The 23,818-nt window shown below is 31.5% G+C and overlaps 1 protein-coding gene across 2 annotated transcripts; it reads right to left on the bottom strand.

The window, feature by feature from the left end:
• Positions 1-4,632: 4,632 nt before the first annotated feature.
• On the bottom strand, positions 4,633-23,659 carry mRpS18C (mitochondrial ribosomal protein S18C). Of its 2 annotated transcripts, none has more exons than XM_011064012.2 (3): positions 23,077-23,631; positions 19,971-20,178; positions 4,633-4,824 (listed from the first exon to the last, which is right to left on the bottom strand). In XM_011064012.2, exons 1-3 carry the CDS (start codon positions 23,197-23,199, stop codon positions 4,733-4,735), a joined length of 423 nt encoding a protein of 140 aa, XP_011062314.1. In that variant the 5' UTR covers positions 23,200-23,631; the 3' UTR covers positions 4,633-4,732. The 2 variants fall into 2 exon arrangements, with proteins under 2 accessions (XP_011062314.1, XP_087263013.1); XM_087406887.1 differs by lacking the exon at positions 4,633-4,824 and adding an exon at positions 11,371-12,578 and having other exon boundaries at positions 23,077-23,659.
• Between the last annotated feature and the right edge of the window lie 159 nt (positions 23,660-23,818).

The following is a 23,818-nucleotide window of genomic DNA, read 5'->3' as shown; positions in this document are numbered from 1 at the left end:
ATAATAATGTGTCAAGTTAAAAAACAATCATAACAAGGACTCAATAATTCCATGTCTGTGTTTAAATTGATCCCGTTCTTTTGTCGTTTAATATTTATCATTTCAGAAATCAGTCGCTTATTATAATTCCTCTCATTATCTAGGATTTCCACCTTATTCGAAGTGAAATTATTATTGTCACACCTCCTGTGTTCAGACATTACAGATTTTGTCGGTTTAGATCTATTGATGTCATTTTTATGTTCAGATATCCTTGTCTTTAATTGTCTGCTGGTCTGTCCCACATAAGACGCGTCACATTCATTACATGATATTCTGTATACTACATTTTTTTTCATATTTGCAGGAATCGGATCTTTTTGTGTTTTTATCATTGTGCATAACTTGTTAAGACTAAAATATCATGTATTAGTTTAACTTGAGACTCGCAACCGCTAAGATCGTTGTTTAGCATAATGATATTGATCGATATTTCTACAGTATTCATTATTATAATGAATATATCGATAACATAATCTGTTCGAATTTTTAAACTGTGTATTTATTTCTGCATGCGTGCTTCCTGAGGTATCTTTCATTTTAATTACAATTTATATACATTCTTTTTATTTTGGTTTCACAAATGTAAATATGAGAATTTTACAATAGAATTATTTATTATTTTTAAATTTTTCCGAAATTGATTCTATGTAAGGAATTGTAAACTATGTAATTTTATCCCTAACATTTTCAGATTTTTTATCCTTATGATTGCCTAAGTTTCTTTTAGTTAATGTCTTGATTCTTAGTCGTATAGTATCAAAAATAAACTTTAAAGGATAATCATTGTCTAAAAGAATCCTAATAATGTGATCTAAATTCTTCTTATAAAAATTTGGGTGTGAAATTAATAAAACTTTGTCAACCATTTCAAAAATTATGCCTTTCTTATGAGAGAGTGTTGAGAGTGATAATTGAGATTCTACTCGAGAAAATTGGTTTATAAATCAAATTTTGAGAGATTTTGGGAGATAGCTGAAGGTTTCCACGTGTGCAGTTGCTTTTCTTTGTTAACGTCAAGAAGACTAAAATTTAGCCGAAACGTATTTGTATTCAATTATGTTAAATACATTTAAATATACTGAGGTTCGTCCAGTAATTTAAGCGCATCGATTACAGCGCGGATTTTTAATTGTCCTATATTAATTTATGATTTATCAATTAAATTGTTATTAGAAGGAATCTTGTTACGATAGTATAATATGTATTATTACTGGCTTATATAATATAGTTTACTTTATACATAACTGCGAAATGTTCATTAATAGATAAATGTATTAATACATTTCTTTTTCTTAAGTTTTGCTGTAAAAAGAGGGATGCGTTCAATATTTTTATAAATGTTTTAATAATAATGCTAAAACTTGTAATTCGGGCCACTAAATGACGCGATAAATACTTTCGCTGCGATACCTACGGAAATTATCGAACTTCCATAAAATTATCAAACTCAACAATTCGAAAGAAATAGCGAAATACGGCAATTTCGTTCACGTAATAGTAAGGTAACTCAATGTACGATTGTAGTATGGGAGTCCATACATTTATCATTAAGAGTGGTATTATTAATATTATTAGTGTTATTAAGATTATTAATTTAAGTTTCTAATTTTAATCAATTAAATTATCTCTATATATTAATTCCAAAACATTGTGTATTCCATTTGAAGGTTAAATCTCTATATTGTCATATCATCTAAGTTTTCCTAGATTATAAGAACATAAATTTTGTTAAATGTAGAAGGATCTTCAATTTAAGGAGGAAGATACGTGCTACGTCACTTTTGTTAATGTCATGTTTTTTTAACATAAGATTTTTCTATACATTTTTTTCCTAAATATTCCTGATAAATCTTGTTTCCTGCCACTTTTCTTATTTGCTTTCACCTATCGTTTTTAGTCCTTTTTTCAATCTACTCTTAAGACCCGTCTCGAATATTCAGTCTGACAGATATTTTACGATTCATCTCTAAACGGATTCGTGAGTCATCGATACTCACATATCTCAATTCCTTTCATCCCCATTACATATATTTTTGGTATTCGAAAATGTCACGTTATTGTTTAAAATTTATCAAAATCTCCACCTCTTTTATCATAGTGAAAATCTCTAGTTCTCTGATCAGTCTGTTCTCGTAAGCTGCGAAGAACACATCTCCGATTTAGTCTATACTGAGAAACCTATTTAGTTGAATTAATTAATTTCTTGTTTGAATATGGGCAAACAAATCCTTAATGCAATAAAATAATTTAGTTGAAGCCACATTTGATTATTGTAACAATGTTATCAGATATCAATGTTTATCAGAAACAAGTGAAATGTTACAATAACCAAATGCTTTGCTTCAACTAAATCATTTTATTGCATCAATTAATTTCTTGTTTGAATATGGACAAACAAATCCTTGATTGATTTAACTAAATGAGTTTCTCAGTGTAAGCTTGCCTGTATCATCATTGAATAAAGTTTCAGGTCAGAAGACAATTGTCGAGTCTTTTTAATACTTTACATATTACGATGCGTCTCGCTCGTAACAATATTCGCGATCGACAACTGAGAATACTCAGCAGAGGCGGAGGTCCCCTTGGTTTTTGCTGATTGCATCACGTATAAGGCTCGTAATTTGCCTTTTGATTGTCAGGAACATCCGACGGAGGCAGAGCATTCTACCCCCTTGTCTCGTCTACTCAGCAGAAGTGATAGGAATCGATTTCGAACGATGTTGAGAACGCTTCACCCCCCCCCCCCCAAGAACGCTTCGTCGTCGGCCGGATTCTTGAATCAGGATGCTCGCGTAGCAATCTAGGATTTCTGATGGACTTGCGGGATTTGGATCATAGGCAGATCACACAAAAAGCCGTTCTGATAAAATGAGTTGTTTTATACTTGGCAAAATTTGCTAGCGCCGCGATCTCATTATAGTTCGACTCCGTTCGCGATTTTCCCCCCTGATCTGTATCCCCACGTGCGTGTTTATACAATTCATAAAGGGTAGCGATCGGTGGTATTCGGCCACTTTCGCGCGACTTTCAGTATCTGTGCACATTCTATTTTACTTTAACGGGAACAATACTGTTCTCGGGAGTGCATCGTTACAAAGGAACTTTTTTGCAATATAGATTCCTCGTTACTTATATCTTTTTGTAAGTCTTTATATGAAATTTCCAGATTCCGTATTTTATGACATCAATCCTCGCAAGTATAAATCGGAGTTTTTAATGTAAATTTGTACAGTTTTAAAAAACTTTTTGGTGATAAGAACTATTTTTGACAGTATCTAAAATAGTTCTTAGCATCAAAAAGTTTTTTAAAATTCTGTGCAAATTTACATTAAAAACTCCAAATTATACTTGCAAGGATTGGTGTCACAAAATACGGAATCTGGAAATTCCATACAAAGACTTATAAAAAGATGCAAGTAACGAGGAATCTATATTGCAAAAAAGTTCCTTTATAACGAGAACAGTATCGTTCCCATTAAATTAAAATAGAATGTGCATAGGTACCGAAAGTCGCGAGAATATGGAATCTGGAAATTCCCTATTTATCATATAAAGGCATACAAAAAGATTCAAGTAACAAGGAATCTATTTTGCAAAAAACTTCCTTTCATAAGCGAATGTAATTTTGTGTCATCGTCATTTCTGGAATAGCGAATAATAACATTCGAACAATTTTGTTAACATTTTTTAATTTCTATAACATCGTTTATATTCTTATTATATTGATGATCATCAAGATTTGACCGAAACGTCTATTTTATTATATTCAAATTTGTAAATATATTTACGATTTTTACTAAAGATATCTTGCATTATAGCTGTATGCTCATTATTTATGTTTTATATTCACCTCTAAAAGTTAAAAAAATATATTTATTTGTTTTATATCTTTGGAACTAATCAATGAATTGCAATCATTCATTTTTAACATTCCCAATGCAATCCACTCAGCGCACAACTTGCATAGGAAACCAATCCGAATTCGCAAGCGCTTCATGCGTGTTATGTGCACATTGAAAAAACGGAACGATTTCAAAGCGTTGCGCATCAGTATTGCAGTTCACGCGCTTTATGCGTAACTCGGAACGCACCTCAAAGTAAGTTTACTGTCAAGATGCGCGCGCAGAGAAAGATAGGTTGTCCCGATATTTTGTCTCTCACACCGTTTTGCCAAACCCAGGTATACATAGCTAATACTGGATCCATCTTATATGTCTGAGTCTGCTGAATGCGAATGGCAAAAAACGCCATTTTTGGTCCCTTTCATTCCAATTTATTCAAAATCCTAACATACTAGGCACATTCTAAACAACAGCATCGTGTTCAACAAAAAATTCTCAGGAAATGTACTATCACACTTCGAAGAAAGTGATTTTTTTGTAGCACTGTGTAATAGTATAAGTAAACATTCTTAATATTAGAAGATTCTTAGTATTAGAAGATTCATATACATAATATAATATTCAATAGAATTACTAATAAAATTATTTCAATATTTAGTTCTTGTAATGCTAGTACTGCAAAATAACTTGTTTGCTATGAATGATTACACCTTTTATAGAACACGAAGATTTCATTCATAAATATACATTTTTTTTACTTGTATAAGCAATTTATTGATGCAATTATAATTGTCTTATTTATCAAGTTTGTATATAACACACAATGTAAATACTATATTAATACTTGTTTAATATTTATGTGGTCTAAATGGATAATTTGGATCAAACAATTTTGGATCTTTAACATATTCCGGTTCTTTGGTCCAATAACCCATTAAACCTGAAACATAAAAAATAAATGTTTATAATTATAATTTGATGTACAAATCTGTTTTCTTAAATTAAAAGCAAAATATAACAATAAATTTTGAATGCTATTAAGAACCAACACTGGATATTTGTGTGTAAATTAATTTATTCATACGACAATGGTTACATTCAGCAGAATGTTTATTTTGCAGATGTTGGAAGTTTTTTCATGCTGATTAGATTATACTTTTAGATTTAAAGGAATGATCCTATCTCAGCAGAAAACCATAAAACGATTGCAAAATTGTTGTATTCTGTTGAACGCAGACATTAACCCTTAAACGGCACACATAAGTCATTTGTGTCCATGCGTTTTCGAATGATTCTTATTCCTCATATATCTTCGCGCCTAGCCCTATGCCAGCCCTTCCTGAAAAATCTTTGTGATGGGAGAAATATGTGATAATAACGGCGACACGAGACCTCTGTGTGATGTCAAGTAGTAGAGACTCAAAATCGCACGTAGAACTAAAGTGTGTGAATCATGTGTGTCGTTTAAAAGTATCTTTTTCACAAGTGAATTTAGTTATTTTGTCATTTTAGAATTCAGCTTATTTCATAATGTATATGTATGTATGTATGTATGTATGTATGTATGTATTAGGTGTTGGAATTAATTCGTAGCGTTTTACAAGTGATGGGAAGTACTTTCATTAATGTATTTTTTAATGCTCATGTGAAATAAATAACATTCTTTCATTAAAAAACGCTACGAATTAATTCCAACACCTAATATGTATGTATGTATGTATGTATGTATGCATGTATGCATGTATGCATACATACATACATATACATTATGAAATAAGTTGAATTCCAAAATGCATGTATGCATGTATGTGTGCACGTACGCACGTACGCGCGCACGCACGCTCGACCGATCAATTCTAAATTTTTTTTATGAAACTCTGGATCAGACAAGAAATGTGTTACTAATAATTTATTAGTACACATGTGATTATGGTACATGTAATGCAATTTGCGGCAACCTGGTAAGTGATCATAATTTTTCAATTTGAACATCAATGTCCGTTATTATAATAACTTGTTTTATAATTTTAAACTAAGATCGTATATTCATTCTAGATAATCAAAGAAATGGATAACATTCTTGTATAAAGATGATGATTTGTACTTGGATTGTAGCAGGGTATAAGTGTAACAGGATATAAGTTTCATCTACTTATAATAGTTCTGTTAATCGTTGAAAATGACTTCAAAGTAAATCGAAACGCGTACGATTGTTATAATATCAAAGTGTAATCATTATTGCGCACTAAGTATTGCGATAACTCATATTTCACCGTACATTCTTCTTTAATTTTTACATATAAGTTATTTTTGATATAAGAAATAAAAAAACCTAGTCTCAATTTTGAAAACTAAAAATTTGTTTACGTGACAATATTTTGGCTCGCCAATTCACTATGTAAAATAAGTTCCACTATATAATACGAAAATTCTCTCCTTTAAAATAAATTTTCTGCTTTAATTTTTCTTCCTGACTACCTGCGGCGGCCATGTTGGAATCGTGTCTTCAGAAACGAGGAATGATATGTTAATTTATGTTGCGTGCCATTTTTAAATAAAGACAATTTGGATGAAATGAAATAATGAGATTACTTTAAAATACTTGTAAAAATTAATAAACACTGTTTTTTCCTTCCTTGACAGTCAGCAAATGGTCGTAAAAGGCACATAAAGTAAGCCCTATATTCGGGCAGAAACACACAGTCCGACAGCTGTTAAAACGAGTAAAATATATGCTTTTACATATAAAATTCTAGGATAACTTTAGTTTTCATCGATAATTACGACTTTGATAAGTACGAGACAAGTCACATTTTCACAATTAAGCAAATAATAACGAAAGAGCACGCAACATAAATTCACCGTCAAAACGTCACTTTTCCACGCCTATAACTTCGTCCATTTATCGTGATGCGGCGCTGTAACACACAAACAAGCACGAGCCCACAGTACGTGCTCGCCTGCAGCGCGCCGAAAGTGAATGAGATAGCGAACTCGTTCTCACACTAGTCGCTTGTTTCAAGCGACCGAAAATGCTTTCTCGGCAATCTCGACCGCTCGGCGGCCCTAGGCATCAATAAGGGGCGGGGGCATCATAAATAACATATAAGTTTTAATAAATTGTAGTAATAGTGTATCCCTCCCCTTAATCCAGAATAGTATAAATTATATTAAAACACAATAGTTTACGAGACTTAACTGTTTACTTTTCATGCGTGTTATATAAATAGTATATCTCCCCTTCGAACTCGAGTAGCAAGAATAGTTCAGTAGAAGTAGAATTTTACCGGAAAAAAATTATAAACCATTTCTCTTCACGAAAGTCTCGAAAGAAAAGTCTCCATCAGAAAAGAAATGTTTGAAACTTGAGACTTGTGAAATATACGAAAAAAACCGAATAAAATAATTACAAATAGCACGTTTTTCGCTTATAAAACGAAAGATATTGATTGAAAAAAAATGAATCGTATGAAAAAAAATCGGTATAAAAAAATGTAGGTATTCAAAATAACTACAAAATGAGACATGGAACATTAAAATCGATCTATTAGTTCAGTAGAAAAAAAATAAAAAACACTTTTGATGGAAAAGTTCTTTTTTTCACTCGTTCTCTGTTCATTGAGATTTAAATGCAAAACTTTGAAATTCTCGTAAAATGTAGCCCCCGTAGCCGCCGACGAACAAATCTAGCCCTGAACAAGCCTGAAATGTTCATTAGTTTTTGCAAAAAACTATTTGTCACTAAAAACCTGTCGGAAAACTTAATTTCTTCATCTTTGAGCAGTTGCACAGCAATTTACAGGGGTGATTTTTCTTCTTCAAGAATTGCACTATCACATACACTTAATAACAAAACGATTTTTTGCAGTTAAATTTATAAAACGACTTAAAAAATGAATATCTTCAAAAAAATGGAAATGATTTCGTTAATATACATCATATCAAATAGCCGTATGAAGCATTCAAAATCTGACATTTTCTACGAATTTAAAAAAAAAATACCCTCCGATTATTAGGAGCCGAGATAACAATTTGTTTTGCATAAAATCACTGTGGTTCTAGTTTTTAAGATTAAGAGTTCCGTCTGGCAACAATTTATCAAGAATTGAATTTGCTGTTAAAAAATTCTCGAATTTTTTACTGCCGAAAAAGTTTGTTTAAAACCATTGGAAAGTTGAAGAACGCGAGCGAAACAATGCGCCGGGCGTAGTGAGGGACGCAGGGTTGATAGAAAACGTATTTAAAAAAAAACAAAACATTCAGTTTTTTTTGTTTAAAACATGTTTTTAATGTTTTATATACAGGATGATCCAAAAGTATGGAAACGGCCAAATAACTGTGGAGGAATGCACTTTGGGGAAAAAAGTTTCAGACAAAAGTCTTAGGTTTTTTTCCTGGCTATTCAATAGTGACCTGAGATTTGACCTTGACCGTGACCTTGAATATCATTTCAAAGTCAAATTTACTTTTTTAAATAGGAACACATATTTTTGACCACAAGAATGGAAACAGCGGAAAATTTTACGTCCGCCTGTGACTTTGATCATGACCTTGACCATGCCCTTGAAGGTCAGTTCAACGTCAAGTTGACATTGTCAATAGAAATTCCTGTAAATTGGTATCTATGGGTTTTCGGGGTCGCTGATTACGATTTTGAAGTCGATTTTCAAAAATTCAAGATGGTGGATCCAATATGGCTGACGAAATTTGAAAAAACTATTGAATTTTTCTGCAAATTGGTATCTGGGGGTTTTCGTGGTCACTGATTATGAATCTGAAGTCCGTTTTCAAAAATTGAAGATGGCGGATCCAATATGGTGGACGAATTAAAAAAAAATGATTGAATTTTCCTTTAATTTGAATCTAGGAATGTTTTGTGTTGCTGATAACGTCTAGGATCTGCTATACCTGAAAAAGTAAGGTAAGGATGTGCCACAAGGAGACTCCTAAGTACGATTTACATCCCATTTTTTTAAACTTTTTTTATTTTATTGTTTTTTTTTGGTTTTAAAAATTTTTTTTGTTTTTTTTGTTTTTTTTTATTTTTTATGATGAAGTGAGCACCCAGCCAATTAAGACAAGATGAAGTGAGCACCCAGTCAACTAAGACAAGATGAAGTGAGCACCCAACCAACTAAGGTAAGTGTTAATGTAGCGGGTTAAGATGATTTTTGTACACAAGCTTTTAAGTGTGTCATCTTAAAATTACTCTCTTCAAAGCTTGTGTTCAAAGATCATCTTAACCCGCTACATTAACACTTACCTTAGTTGGCTGGGTGCTCACTTCATCTTGTCTTAGTTCGCTGGGTGCTCACTTCATCATAAAAAATAAAAAGAAAATAAAAAAAACACAAAAAAATTTTAAAAACAAAAAAAAACAAAATAAAAAAAGTTAAAAAAAAATGGGATGTAAATCGCTAAAAAAAAATACTTAGGAGTCTCACCGTGACACATCCTGGGTGTACCTTACTTTTTCAGATATAGCAGATCCTAGACGTTATCAGCAACACAAAACATTCCTAGATTCAAATTAAAGGAAAATTCAATAATTTTTTTTAATTCGTCCACCATATTGGATCCGCCATCTTCAATTTTTGAAAACGGACTTCAGATTTGTAATCAGTGACCACGAAAACCCCCAGATACCAATTTGCAGAAAAATTCAATAGTTTTTCAAATTTCGTCAGCCATATTGGATCCACCATCTTGAATTTTTGAAAATCGACTTCAAAATCGTAATCAGCGACCCCGAAAACCCATAGATACCAATTTACAGGAATTTCTATTGACAATGTCAACTTGACGTTGAACTGACCTTCAAGGGCATGGTCAAGGTCATGATCAAAGTCACAGGCGGACGTAAAATTTTGCGCTGTTTCCATTCCTGTGGTCAAAAACATGTGTTCCTATTTAAAAAAGTAAATTTGACTTTGAAATAACATTCAAGGTCACGGTCAAGGTCAAATCTCAGGTCACGATTGAATAGCTAGGAAAAAAACCTAAGACTTTTGTATGAAACTTTTTTCCCCAAAGTGCATTCCCACACAGTTATTTGGCCGTTTCCATACTTTTGGATCACCCTGTATGTTTTAAACAGCTTTAGAAAAAAATCATGTTTAAAAAAAACACCTTTTAAATATATATTTATTATATTTTATTATAACGCATTTTTACCTTCAAGTATTTCGAAAGAGTATTTCTGAGATACATTTTAGCATTTAGTTACACCTACTTCCTCATTTTTCTTAAATTTGAGTGTATTACAATAAAGTGTCACATAAATATTAGGTGTAGTAAAAAGAAATCCATTATTTTTCCAATAGATTACTAAACTGGCATTTTACTAATGTGGTCCTTTATGCGTATTATTTACTCACGGTTTCTTTTTTGAGATTTTTATTTCAAAATAATATTCCTTGAACTAATTGCAGTTCTAATGTTAAGGTATAATTTACATTATTATGGATTTTTATAGACTGCTGAGCTGCTTATATACAGGGTGTTTGGAAAATAATGATAAATCTTTCGCAGAATGGATTAAACTAAAAAAAAAAGTACTCTACCATTTTACAATTTTCGTAATAATTAACAAGATATTAATTGCTAAAAATTGTCGAAAATTGGTCTTTAATAATTTTTTACTCGAATATTATCAACTTTTTTTACAAAAAGAAAAGGAGAAAGAGAACTTGTTACAACTCGGTGAAAAATTTGGGCTTCCTATCAATAAAGATAATAAAGACAGTACCTTGATTGAATTTATAAAACACATTGAAAATAATATAATTGGTCGTCCTAATATCATTAACTTTGTTAGGAATAATTCTTTCCCAATATTCAATAGATTCCATAACAATTTTTCTTCTCCTACTTTTAACAAACTGATTTTGGAATGGTTATGTATAACAAAAAGATTTATTAATAACCATCCCAATATATTTATCACAAATGCCGATAAAGGTAGTGTTACTGTTGCTCTTGACAAGGACACCTACGTATCAAAAATGAAGGAGATTCTTTCAGACACTAACACTTACGCGATGGTCAATAAAGATCCAAGTAAGAAATTGACTCAAGATTTACGTAGTTTGATGGAAGCGTGATCAGTTTATTGAACAAACATATCGTAGATTGCTTACAACTGATGATGTTATACCTAGAGCTGGTTTGACCAAAATATTATACATAAGGATGATAACCCATTGAGAGTGATTGTGTCATCTGTTAACAGTCCATTATATTATCTTTCTCTTTTTTTGCATAATTTAATTAGTGATAGTACTGTGATACCTAAAAGCTCCTAGTTACATTAAAGACAGTTTCCATTTGGTTGAGCATTTAAATAGTACTGCTTTTTATTCTGAATATGTTTTGGCTTTGTTAGATGTAGTATCTCTTTTTATTAATATTCTTGTTGAGCTAGCATTAAATAGCATCGATAGGAGATGTTTACATTTCGGCGAAGACAAACATCTCAAAAAACGAATTCATTATTGCAGTTAGATTTATTTTAGATTCAACTTTTTTTGCTTTTAATAACAGAACTTACAAACAGGTATTCCAATAGGTTCACCGGTTATTGTAATGCAAGATAGAAGAAATAGCACTTAAAAAATTGTCAGTACAACCATTGTTTTACTTTAGATATGTTGATGATGTCATTCTTGCACTTCCATCTGATACTATCAATGACGTTTTAAATATTTTTAATTCTTTACATACGAGATTGTAGTTTACTTTAGAGGTTGGTACAAATGGCAGATTAAGTTTTCTTGATACAATGCTTGTTATAGATAATTAGAGAATTATATTTATCATAAAAAGACGTTTTCGGGAAGGTTCCTTAATTTCTATTCAAATTATCCTCTTTGCCAAAAAGGCATTATTATCAGCTTCATTGACAAAATTATCCTCTTATCACATCCATGGTTCCAACAAAAAAATCTGATAGATGCTATTCATATTTTTTTAAATAATTGTTATCCTCTCTCTTTTATCTTCTCTACAATCGAACGAAGATTAAAGTTTCATATACATAAATATATTACACATAATTCACGTGAGAAAGACAAATATTTTACGATTCCTTACGTCAAATCTATTTCCGAAAGTTTCCTTCCTATTTCCAGTATGTTCCATTGTAAATTAGCCTTTTTCCCAACACATTAAAAAGTTTTGTAAAAAGAGGAAAAGATAAGCTTGATTTCCTATCCAATCAGAATGTTGTTTATAAGATCTCCTGTGACGATTGTGAGGCGAGTTATGTTTGGTCAGACAAAAAGAAAATTGAGTACGAGATTACACGAACATATCTCTGACATTAGGAAGAAGACGGGTTCTCCTACAGTCATAACTGATCATCGAATTTGATCATAATTTTAAATGGAACGATGTGAAAATTTTAGACTGTGAATCTTCTTATAATAAGAGATTGGTGTCTGAAATGATTCATATTAAAAGACAAAAACAGGGTCTTAATAAACAAAATGATACCGAATCTTTACCTGAAACTTACTCACAGATCATTGAATCTCTTTCTCCTTCTTAACTGCATTCTTTTCCTATCCATTTCTTCTCTCCCCACTTTCTCTTCCCTCTACTTTATTTTCTCCTTCTTATGTTCTCCTTCCTTTTTAGTTTACCATTTCAACCTTCCTATCTTTATACGTGTACTTTACTTTATCTCTTAGCTTCCTAGAGAGATGATCACTTTCAATAGATAACATATCATTTTAACACACATAATAAGGTATTTATTCTCAACTTATCTATACTAAACTCAATATATATATATATATAATGAATGACAGCACTTTACACTTTCTCTATCGACATTAATAACTCTAATGTATATATCTTATAATATCAAAAATAATTTTTGCCTCTTTCTTTTAATTTTAATTTTATTATTTGCGACTTGATTTGTACTTTTTTTATTATTTTTATTTTTTATTCCAATCGTAATTTATTATTACATTTTGTATTTGCTAATAGAAACATGTTCGTTCTTATTCTACATACACAATCCGAACACATTGTTGTCAACTACAACTATTGTATAATATAATTTTCATTTTATTTTGGAGCGGGATTTATAGTTGATACTACATCCGAGAGTGAATTTTTAATTAATTTTTATATATTTTATCCATATAACATTTCCATTGTTATTTTTGTGTTACATTGAAAATGATCCAATAGGGATCAAAACGTTTGTGTTGTTTATTTGCTAACGGTCAAATTAAATTTCATGTTTTAAATTCATGATATGTTTTATTTTATTTTTTAACTATTTAATATTTTTGTAACAATTTTGTTAACAAATTTGTTAATTCATGATGATTGTTTTAGGCTCGTAGCCCTTTGTCTTTTTATTTATTTTAATTTATTGAACCTTATTACTTTTATAAAATAATTAATTTGCTAAATGTTAGTGTAACTGTTGAATATAGTTGCAAAATATATTTTTCATATAACACTAATTTACTTTTATATTTGCGAAGGTTAGTGTTATATCTTTAACAGCTGTTAGCTTTACGCTAATATTTGACAAATTACTTATTAATTATTTGTTTATATATGTCATATTTGCATCTGCAATTAAATTCACAAAAATAATTTTGTACTAATAATTCCGTACATTTAATTGTCTAATTCGATACTTTTTACAGCATATTAAATAAAGAAACACAGTTAATGTGACTTAAATTTGTTAATTAGACATGCGTTCCATACTCAAACGTGATTTTTTAGTAATAAACCGAAAAAATAAAAATTCAAGAAGAAATTTTCTTAACTAACAATTTCATGGTTACAATTCGAGATTTTTTTAACAGCAAATTCAATTCTTCCTTGATAAATTGATGCCAGACGGAACTCTTAATCTTAAAAACTAGAACCACAGTGATTTTTTTGTAAAAAAATTGCTATCTTGGCTCTTAATAATCAGAGGGTAATTTTTTTTTAAATTCATAAAAATGTCACATTTCGAATGTTTCACACGGCTATTTAATGTGATGCATATTAACGAAATTATTTCCGTTTTTTTGAAGATATTTTTTAAAGTCGTTTTATAATAATTTAACTGCAAAAAATCGTTTTGTTATTAAGTATATGTGATAGTGCAACTCTTGAAAAAGAAAAATCACCCCTGTAAATTGCGACTGTTCAAAGATGAAGAAATTAAATTTTCCATAGACAAGTTTTTAGTGAACAAGTGGCTTTTTGCAAAAACTAATGAACATTTCAGGCTTGTTCAGGGCTAGAATTGTTCGTCATTACGAGGACTACATTTTACGAGAATTTCAAAGGTTTGCGTTTAAATCTCAATGAACAGAGAGCGAGTGAAGAAAAGGATTTTTTCACCAAAAGATGTTTTTTATTTTTTTTTTCTACTGAACTAATAGATCGATTTTAATGTTCCACATCTCATTTTGTAGTTATTTTGAATATCTACTTTTTTTGTACCGATTTTTTTCATATAATCAATATCTTTCGTTTTATAAGCGAAAAATGTGCTTTTTGCAATTCGATTTTTTTTCGCATATTTCACAAGTCTCAAACATACGTATTTCTTTTCTGATGACCTTTCGAGACTTTCGTGTACAGAAAGGCTGGTTTATAATTTTTTTCCGGTAAAATTCTACTTCTATTGAATTATTCTTGCTATTCGAATTTATAAAGAAGTATACTATATAACGCGCATGAAAAATCGTGAACAATTAAGTATCTCGTAAAGTATCTCGTAACTGTTGCGTTTTAACATGATTTATACTATTCTGGATTAAGGGAAGGGGTACACTATTACTACAATTTATTAAAACTTATATGTTATTTACGATGCCCCTTATTAATGCCTAGGGTCGCCGAGTAGCCGAGATTGCCAAGAAAGCATTTTCGATCACTTGAAACAAGTGATTAGTATGAGAAACCTCGCTGCCTTGTTCAGTCTTGGTGCACCGCAGGCGAGCACACGGACATGGGTTCGTGTGTGTATGGCTACCGGTTTCACTAGACCGTCGTCTGATTCTGTGTCGCCACCGTCAACGCAGAATTCTTGACTGAGTAGTCAGGAGCCTTAAAAACATTATTATTTTCTTATATGATTTCTACTGTAAAATAAATTCTCTGCTTTAAAAACGACTTTCCACTCAAAGCGGCTCTCACTCCACCTTTGCCAAGGGGCGTCGGACTTTCCACGCGAAACGAGATCTACCAAAATGAAAAGTTCAAAAACAAATAATAAAATAATAAAATTTCTTTTTTATTCTCCGAAATTGAGACTATGTGTTTTTTATTTCTCACATTGAGTAAAATATATGTATTAGATATACAACTTTGTTTCCATCGTTTTTCTATAGATGGCTTTAGCGGTAAGTGGTAGTCGAAATAGATCATAGACGTCATACAATAAACTTGGGTATCTGTCAACATAACCCCATAGAAACATTAGTCGATTTGTGTCTGCATCATAAAGTTATTCTCGATTGAAAATGTCAGTTTACGAGCCAAATTCTCGTCATTTGTGGGAGGTTTTAATTTTCTGCTTCAATATGAAGAAATCTGCAGCTGAGCCTCATCGAATGCTCTCAAATACTTATGGTGAGGCCGCTAATAGTGAAAGAACATATCGTGAGTGGTTTCAACGCTTCAAGAACGATGATTTTGACGTCGAAGACAGGCATAGCGGTGGAAGAGAAAAGGTTTTCGAAGATGCAGAATTGGAGACATTACTTGATCAAGACTCGTGTTAAAATCAAGAAGAATTGGCACGATCATTGGGAGTGACTCAACAAGCCATTTCAAAACGCCTCAAAGTCATGAGAATGATTCAGAAGCAAGGAAATTGGGTGCCGTACGAGTTGAAGCCGAGAGATGTTGAACGACGTTTGTTTGCTTGTGAACAGTTCATGGGGAGTTCCCGGCCATGCTTCCACGTCGATGGCCAAACCGAATATTCACGACTCCAAGGTCATGCTCTGCATTTGGTGGGACCAGCTCGGCATAGTGTATTATGAGCTGTTAAAATCGACTGAAATAATCACAGACGATCAGTATCGAACGCAATTGATGCGTTTGAGCCGAGCATTGAAAGACAAACGGCCGCAATACAACGAGAGACACGATAAAGTGATTTTGCAGCATGACAATGCTCGACCCCATGTTGCAAAAGTGGTAAAGACATACTTGGAAATGGGAAGTCCTACCCTACCCGCCGTATTCTCCAGACGTTGCTCTCTCTGACTATCACTTGTTTCGATCAATGACACACGGCCTGGCTGACCAGCACTTCCGGTCTTATGAAGAAGTAAAAAATTGGATCGATTCGTGAATCGCCTCAAAAGATGACCAGTTTTTTCGACGCGAGATTCGTACGTTGCCCGAAAGATGGGAGAAAGTAGTGCCCAGCGATGGACAATACTTTGAATCATAAATGTATAACCAGTTTTTTATAATAAAGCCTGGAATTTCGAAAAAAAAAAACGGCGGAAGCAAAATTGTACACCTAATACAAAATTTCAAGTTAATCGTGAGCAGGAGTCATTCGGAACTATATCCAACATTTCTTTTACTATATCAGGACTGAGCAATATCAGACTAAGCAGTATCAGGCTGCTCCTCGCTCTGATGAAGTGGACTGCAAGGCTCACGAAACGTTGGCATTTCAAGAATGGATCTAGACACGGAGAACACCCGCGAAACACACAACAGTTATAACATGTGTGAATTTTAATAGAATTTTTTAAGCACTTTAAGAGTCTTTAAATTAGGTCGGACACAAATGTGTTGTTTAAAGGTATTGAAAATAAGTGTGCTGTTTAAAAGTTAATAACACCATATACGTTTCGACCAAGATTTAGATTGTCATTAGTATATAAAAGAAAGCCCCCTATTATGGGACAGGCGCCTAATATGAAATATCGGCGTTTCTGCTAAACTAATAAACGCTATCTATTGGTTCCACCATGAATTTATTGCTCTTGGATTGAAAACTATTTAATAGAAAATTCATTATTAGATCATGCTTGTAGTCATTGTAAAACAAGATTTTAGAATTTGGAATTGTCTTCAAAGTTCATTGAGATGTATATTTAAACCTTGTTTATTATTTAATAAATAAATATTTGGCAATAAATTATTCATGTAGTAATAGAGTATACTCATAGAAAGTCATACTCATAGAAAAATACGGGATATGTTGAATTGTTTAATTACAGAAGTTAGATTTGATGATCGTAAAACCATAAGGGGTGAAAATCGTAATACAGTTGTCGTCATGAATTGGACGGGCGAGCATCGTATCTTCGTTATCGAAACATTTATGAAAAGTAACGAATCTGTGATTACGACGCAAAGAACTTTTCGTACTCACTTCGCGCTTGGTAGACATGCTCCAGTTCCAGATCGCAAAACAATACTGTTGTGGGTTTCAAATTTTAGAGCTACAGGTTCAGCTTTAAAAAGAAAATCAACTGGTAGACCCAGAAGTGTTCGGACACCTGAAAATGTTGCAGCTGTAAGAGAAGCAGTTGAACGATCTCCTAGCCGTTCAGCTGTTAAACATGCCTCTGCTTTGCGTTTGTCAGATCGTTCTGTGAGAAGAATTTTACACGCCGATCTGAAGTTCCACCCATATAAAATGATGATCGTGCAAGAACTTAGTGAACGGGAAAATCGCAGAGCATGCTCCAACGATATTCTTCAAAACATCCCACAAAATGCTCTTTTAATAACGAGTGACGAAGCTCATTTCCATCTGTCTGGCTGTGTGAATAAACAGAATTTTCGCTACTGGACACCAGAGAATCCGCGGCAGCTTCATGAAAGGCCACTTCACAGCCCATTTGTTACCGTTTGGTGTGCTGTTGGCGTTTGGGGTCCCTATTTTTTTGAAGAGGGAGGCGTGACGGTTACCGTAACTGCCGATCGATATGTCGACATGCTACGCAATTTTTTGGAACCAAAACTTAGAGAACTTGAACATTCGGATGTGTGGTTTCAACAGGATGGAGCTACGGCTCATACGGCAAGAAGGACAATGGACGTTTTAAGGGAAATGTTTCCAGGACGCGTAATCTCGTTACGTGGAGACGTTGGGTAGCCTGCGCGTTCACCCGATCTTGCCCCATGCGACTTTTTCCTTTGGGGCTACCTGAAAGCGAAGGTTTTTCAACACCACCCCCGAACCATTGACAAATTGAAAGCAGCAATACGCCAAGAAATTACAGGAATATCGCCTCAAATTATTGCTCGAGTGATGGAAACTTTTAGAAATCAGCTTCGAATGTGTATCGAAAAAAATGGTCGCCACTTGGACTCTGTAATTTTCAAAACTCAATAAAAACAAATGACATAGCATAAATTTTCAGTTAATAAAAATAAAATCTAAATAGCATTTACAATGGCGTTTTTATTAAAGATTAAAATGTGGGAGATCATTTTGCCGGACCCTGTATAAGATACCCAGGATATTCCTAATACGAAATAACTCATGCTCCTATGTATAGTGAAAATCATTGCTAAAGTATAAATGTTATTGTACAAATATAATATATTGTACAATACAAATAAAATATATTATACAATAATAAAAAAAAAGACAACCAGAATGAACGAGTGCCTATCGGCGATGATTGATTCTAACTATCTGAAAATAAGTTCTGAGTATAATAGGTGTATCGCATGCTCATTTTTCGCGTACGCTGGCTATGTTTGTTTGTATTTTAGAAACATTAAATAAAGTTTTTTAATTACAATACTGATATACTTTGCGTTTTACTCGCGATTTCTCGGGGCGTCAATATTAGAAGCATAATTTTTTATAATAACTTTGCGATTGCTCACTTTTTACATTTCTTTAATTAATAAAAAATGGAATTTCAATTAAATTTTATGTAAAGTTATCTTAAAGCTTATTAAATTCCCTTCAAAATGATCTATTTTATTTTTTTTTATTTTTTTTAATTCTGCTTATAGAACTCGATATCTCATAATATAGGGGCCTTTCTTCTAATAATTAATGAAATTCAATTGATGCATAATCAGGGCATGTATTTGAAATACTTTTATTTAAAAAACAGTATTGATAAGACAATTATATTTTGTATTTTGTGTTTGTTCGGAGTACAAAATACTTTGTATTTTGTATTTCATGGGAATATGTAAAAGTATTTTGTATTTTATATTTCAGTATTAATAACAAAAGATTATGAAAGTCTTTCAAGTCTAAATACTAACATTGATAACCAACCTTATTATTTGAATTACAAGTTACAAGATATACAAAAAGCTTTCAATCTTTTAAATACATTTTAAATACAAAATACGTAATACTTTTATGTGATCCGCTAAAATAAAAAATACAAAATACGCTTGTATTGCAAATAGTGTGTTTTAAATAAAAGTATTTCAAATACATACCCAGCCCTGTGCATAATACATAATAAACTTAATCAAACTAATGATCTGCATCGATAAATTAAATAAAATTCGTAGTATAATTTTTACAAAAAGTTGAATTGTTAAAATCTTGTTTTTATATGTGGCACATTGTCCTGCGTATACTTTGTCCAAAACACCGTCACAAAACACCAAATTGTCAAGTTTACTAAATCCCTATTGAAAAAAATCACGTTACAAAATTATAATACATAATAAAATCATGTAATTTACAAATAAATCACATAGCAGGTTATTCTAAATCAATATATTTTTACAATCACATAATTTGAAAAGTTATATGTTTTTTTTCTATTTCTATCATTTAAAATTTGGTAACTATAAAGTCACATGGCGACTGAAATTATTTCTATCATATGATTTTTCAAATTACTTATTTAAAAAATCACATATTGATTTGGAATAATCTTTTATGTAATTTATTTGTCTTAAATACATGATTTCGTTATGTAACTTTGTGACGTGATTTTTTTCAGTAAGGAAACACAATATTACAAGTAAATGAAAAGAAAACCATCACAAAAGAACTTATGAAATAGCTATATTAAAAATTCTGTTGAGATACTATCAGTTCGCAAGGGATAGAATGAATGTTAGTTATGTAAAAAAAAACATATATATTTATACCTGCACTTTGAGCCTTTGCAATTTCTTGTTCTAATCTCATCTGTTTGTGTTTACACAATCCAGTTATGTGTCTTCCATATATCCTGCCTGTATATCGACTTTGAAATTGAGAAAGTAACCTTACATTTTTATAATCTGGTTCAATGTTTAATCTACAAAGAATACACTCTTGCTTTTCTTTCACATAAGGATTTTCAATTTGGATTGGCTACAAATAAAAAAGATACAAATGTCATATATAATACATATAAAAACATTCAAAACAGATAAGGGTAATTATATAAAGGGCTTACTCACCGGATTTGGAGGAAATTAATCTCATATGATTTTTGTATGAAATAAACGAACCTGACAGAAAGAAAGTGTCGCTTTGATTCGCGAACCGAGATATTAAGAGAGATATTATTAATTTTACAATGTGCTTTTTGTTTTCTGTTTCTTGTTTGTCTAAAAGTCTGTTTTTTGTCTGATTTAATGTATACTTTTGGAACTTAAAATGAGATACATTTGATATACATTTGATATTTGTCTAAAGCAAGAGAGTTCTAGAACAGTTTAGTACAGGAACAGGAAACAGATCATAAGTGTTAAAGCTGATGACTGTTCAGATTAGGAAATCTCACAATGATGATACAAAGGGACGCAAGAGTTGTGAGGCTGGAATAAATATTTTCTAATTCAAAAAATTATATAAATTCTGTGCTTTAAAAATAAAAATTCTTTGTTATAAAAACAAATTTTCTATATAATTTTTGTTTTACAGCAAAGAATTTGCTTGGTTAGTTATTTGTCTGCTTTAAAAATACATTTTCTGTTTTAAAATAACAAATTCTTTGATTTAAAAACAAATTCTTTATTGTAAAAACGAAAATTATATAGAAAATAATTTGTTTTTAAAGCAGAAAATTTCTATTTTTAACATAAAAAAAGAAGCATGAAACCACAGCACTGGATAATGTTTGTGAAATTTAATTATTCATTACATTAATAAAAAATTTTTAGACGTTTCGGCCACAATCTGGCCATCTTCAGTAAATCATAAATATTAGTAAAACGCAGAATTTACATATATCTGATTTACATTGAATTCAGTCATCGTATAATATAAGTATGTCTAAATGTGTTCTTTCATCTTATTAAGGCATCGTACAACAATGTTACAACGCCAATTATCATGTTACAAGTTATGTACAGAACAAGAATTTCCAAATTCTAATTTAAAAATTAAACTATCATTAATAACTTTTAGTCAATTTTATGAGGATTGAATCATTACCTGTTTTACAGACAAAATGATGAATCTTAAGCACTTCCCTCACGCAGATGGAAATTTCTCGTGACATTGTGTATTGTTATTCGTTATACCATATGTGTTACTATTATATATGTGTCAAAAGTTTAGATTGTTCTAGAATTATTTATTAAGTGTGAGAGAGATCTTTCTTTAGAAAAGGCAGATAAATCATATCAGGCAACTGACACTTTCAGTGTCACTTTGCTTATTAATACTTATTTGGTTTTTTATGTATATCATTTCAGAAATTCTTCTTTTAAATAATGATTGTTCCGTATCTAAAATTCTAATATTATCTAATTCGTGCATCTCATTCAATTGGTGACGTGAAACCACATCTCAGAGGTGGATCTTCTTATGTCAACCTTATGTTCTTTTCGAGTTTTTAATTTCCTTTTTTTCACAATCTAGACAATTTATCTCATAAATCACTCCACAATGGTCCTCTTTACACAAACGATCTTTTCTCGTTTTAATAAATTTATTCAATTTGTTTATAGGTTTGTAAGCAATATTAAAGACTATATTACACCCCTTTTATGCACTAATGATGATTCGAATAATAATTCAAATATCTCCCTGAATTAATAGGTTTTTTATAAACATCAAAGATGATTCTTCCTTCTTGTCTCATTAGTTTAACACATAAAAAATTAATCCCATTTTCATCAAAGTCAACTGTAAACCTTAGTCTTTCATGATACGAATTAACCTCTGAGATGTCAGTAGTTTCACGCCACCAATTGAATGAGATGCATTGAATTGGATTGGGATAATATTAGAATTTTAGAATACGGAACAATCATTATTTAAAAGAATTTCTGAAATGATATACATAAAAAGCCAAATAAGTAGTATTAATAAGCAAAGTGACACAAGTTTGCCTGTTGTTTATCTGCCTTTTCTCTCTCACACTTAATAATTCTAGAACAATCTAAATTTTTGACATATATATAAATAGCAATAACACATATGATATAACGAATAACAATACACAATGTCACGAGAAATTTCTGCGTGAGGGAAGTGCTTAAGATTAATCATTTTTGTGAAACAGGTAATGATTCAATTCTCATAAAATTGACTAGAAGTTATTAATGAATAGTTTAATTTTTAAATTAGAATTTGGAAATTCTTGTTCTACATAACTTGTAACATGATAATTGGCGCTGTAACATTGTTGTACGATGCACCTTAACAAGATGAAAGAACACGTTTATACATACTTATATTATACGACAGCTGAATTCAATGTCAGATATATGTAAATTCTGCGTTTTACTAATATTTGTGATTTACTGAAGATGGCCAGATTGTGGCCGAAACGTTTAAAGATTTTTTATTAATGTAATGAATAATTAAATTTCACAAACAATATTCAGTGCTATGGTTGGAGTGCCATGTTCCTTTTTTTATATTTGATTTAGAAACCATGTTCGTTAGAATTATTTATTTCTATTTTTAAAGCAAAGAATTCGTGTTTTTAAAGCAGAGAATTTGTTTTTAAAATAGAGTATTTGTGTAATCCTCTATGCCATCAATGTGACAGATTTCCTAACCTGAATAGTCGTCAACTTTAATGCTTAATATCTCGGTTTGCGGGGCAGAACGACATTTTTCTGCCAGCTTCATTCATTTCATACAAAAACGCATCAAATGAATCTAATTTCATTAAAAGATAAACATGCAATAAATTTTTTACTGAAATATATTACTTTATAATTATTTTAATTTTTAATTCGACATGATGTTTCAAAAAATCTATAGTTAACCTCACATAATCAATTTTTAGTTGTCAATACGTGCCCTTACCAAGTCATTTTCTTTCATCACGTTAATATTTATAGATTTATCGGAACTTTTACTAATAGTTCGAAAATATGATTTGCCGGCACACGTTATTGGAACTCTTTGCAAAACAGAAGCAAAAATCATTTCGTGATTATTCAAAACCGATTTATTTATATATATAATAAATTCTTCCAATATAATTCTTCTTCTCTAAATCCCGTTTAATTCCGTTGGATAAATTGGATTTCCTTCTTTTTCTTCTTTTTTTATTTAATGGCTTCTGCAGGCAGATGACCAGTATCCAATGTAGCGATCATAGACTTGTAGATAGAAAGAGCGTCCCATGGTTGAATTAGCCCGAATCTTTATAACAGCGCTTTGACATCGAACGCTGATTGGTGAAAAACGAATGATGGAGGTAAATTTTACCCCCATAAGTTTTTCATCAATCAGCGCTCTGTATCAAAGCACTGTTGCTCATATGAGAATCCGGGCGTATGAGAATATTGGCTTCTGCACACTGGACGGCTAGACGCGAAAACGCTTGCCGCGTGACAAAAAAGACGCGGTAACCAATGAATATTAGGAGCTATAATCTTATTGGCTACTGCATCACATTTTGCCGCGCGGTAAACGTTTCCGCGTCCAGTGTGCAAGAGCCATATATTTTTAAGTCGGCCTCACCTTAAGTTTGTTCGTGTCGTATGCTCCAACATGCCCAACACGCTCCAATATGTTCGTGTCACCGGAACCAATATGGCGA

The sequence above is a fragment of the Acromyrmex echinatior genome, chromosome 6 (assembly GCF_024713525.1).
Source record: "Acromyrmex echinatior isolate Ae372 chromosome 6, ASM2471352v2, whole genome shotgun sequence".
Lineage (NCBI taxonomy): Eukaryota > Metazoa > Arthropoda > Insecta > Hymenoptera > Formicidae > Acromyrmex > Acromyrmex echinatior.
The sequence above is the reverse complement of the archived record's forward strand: the minus strand, read 5'-3'. Positions and strand labels throughout refer to the sequence as shown.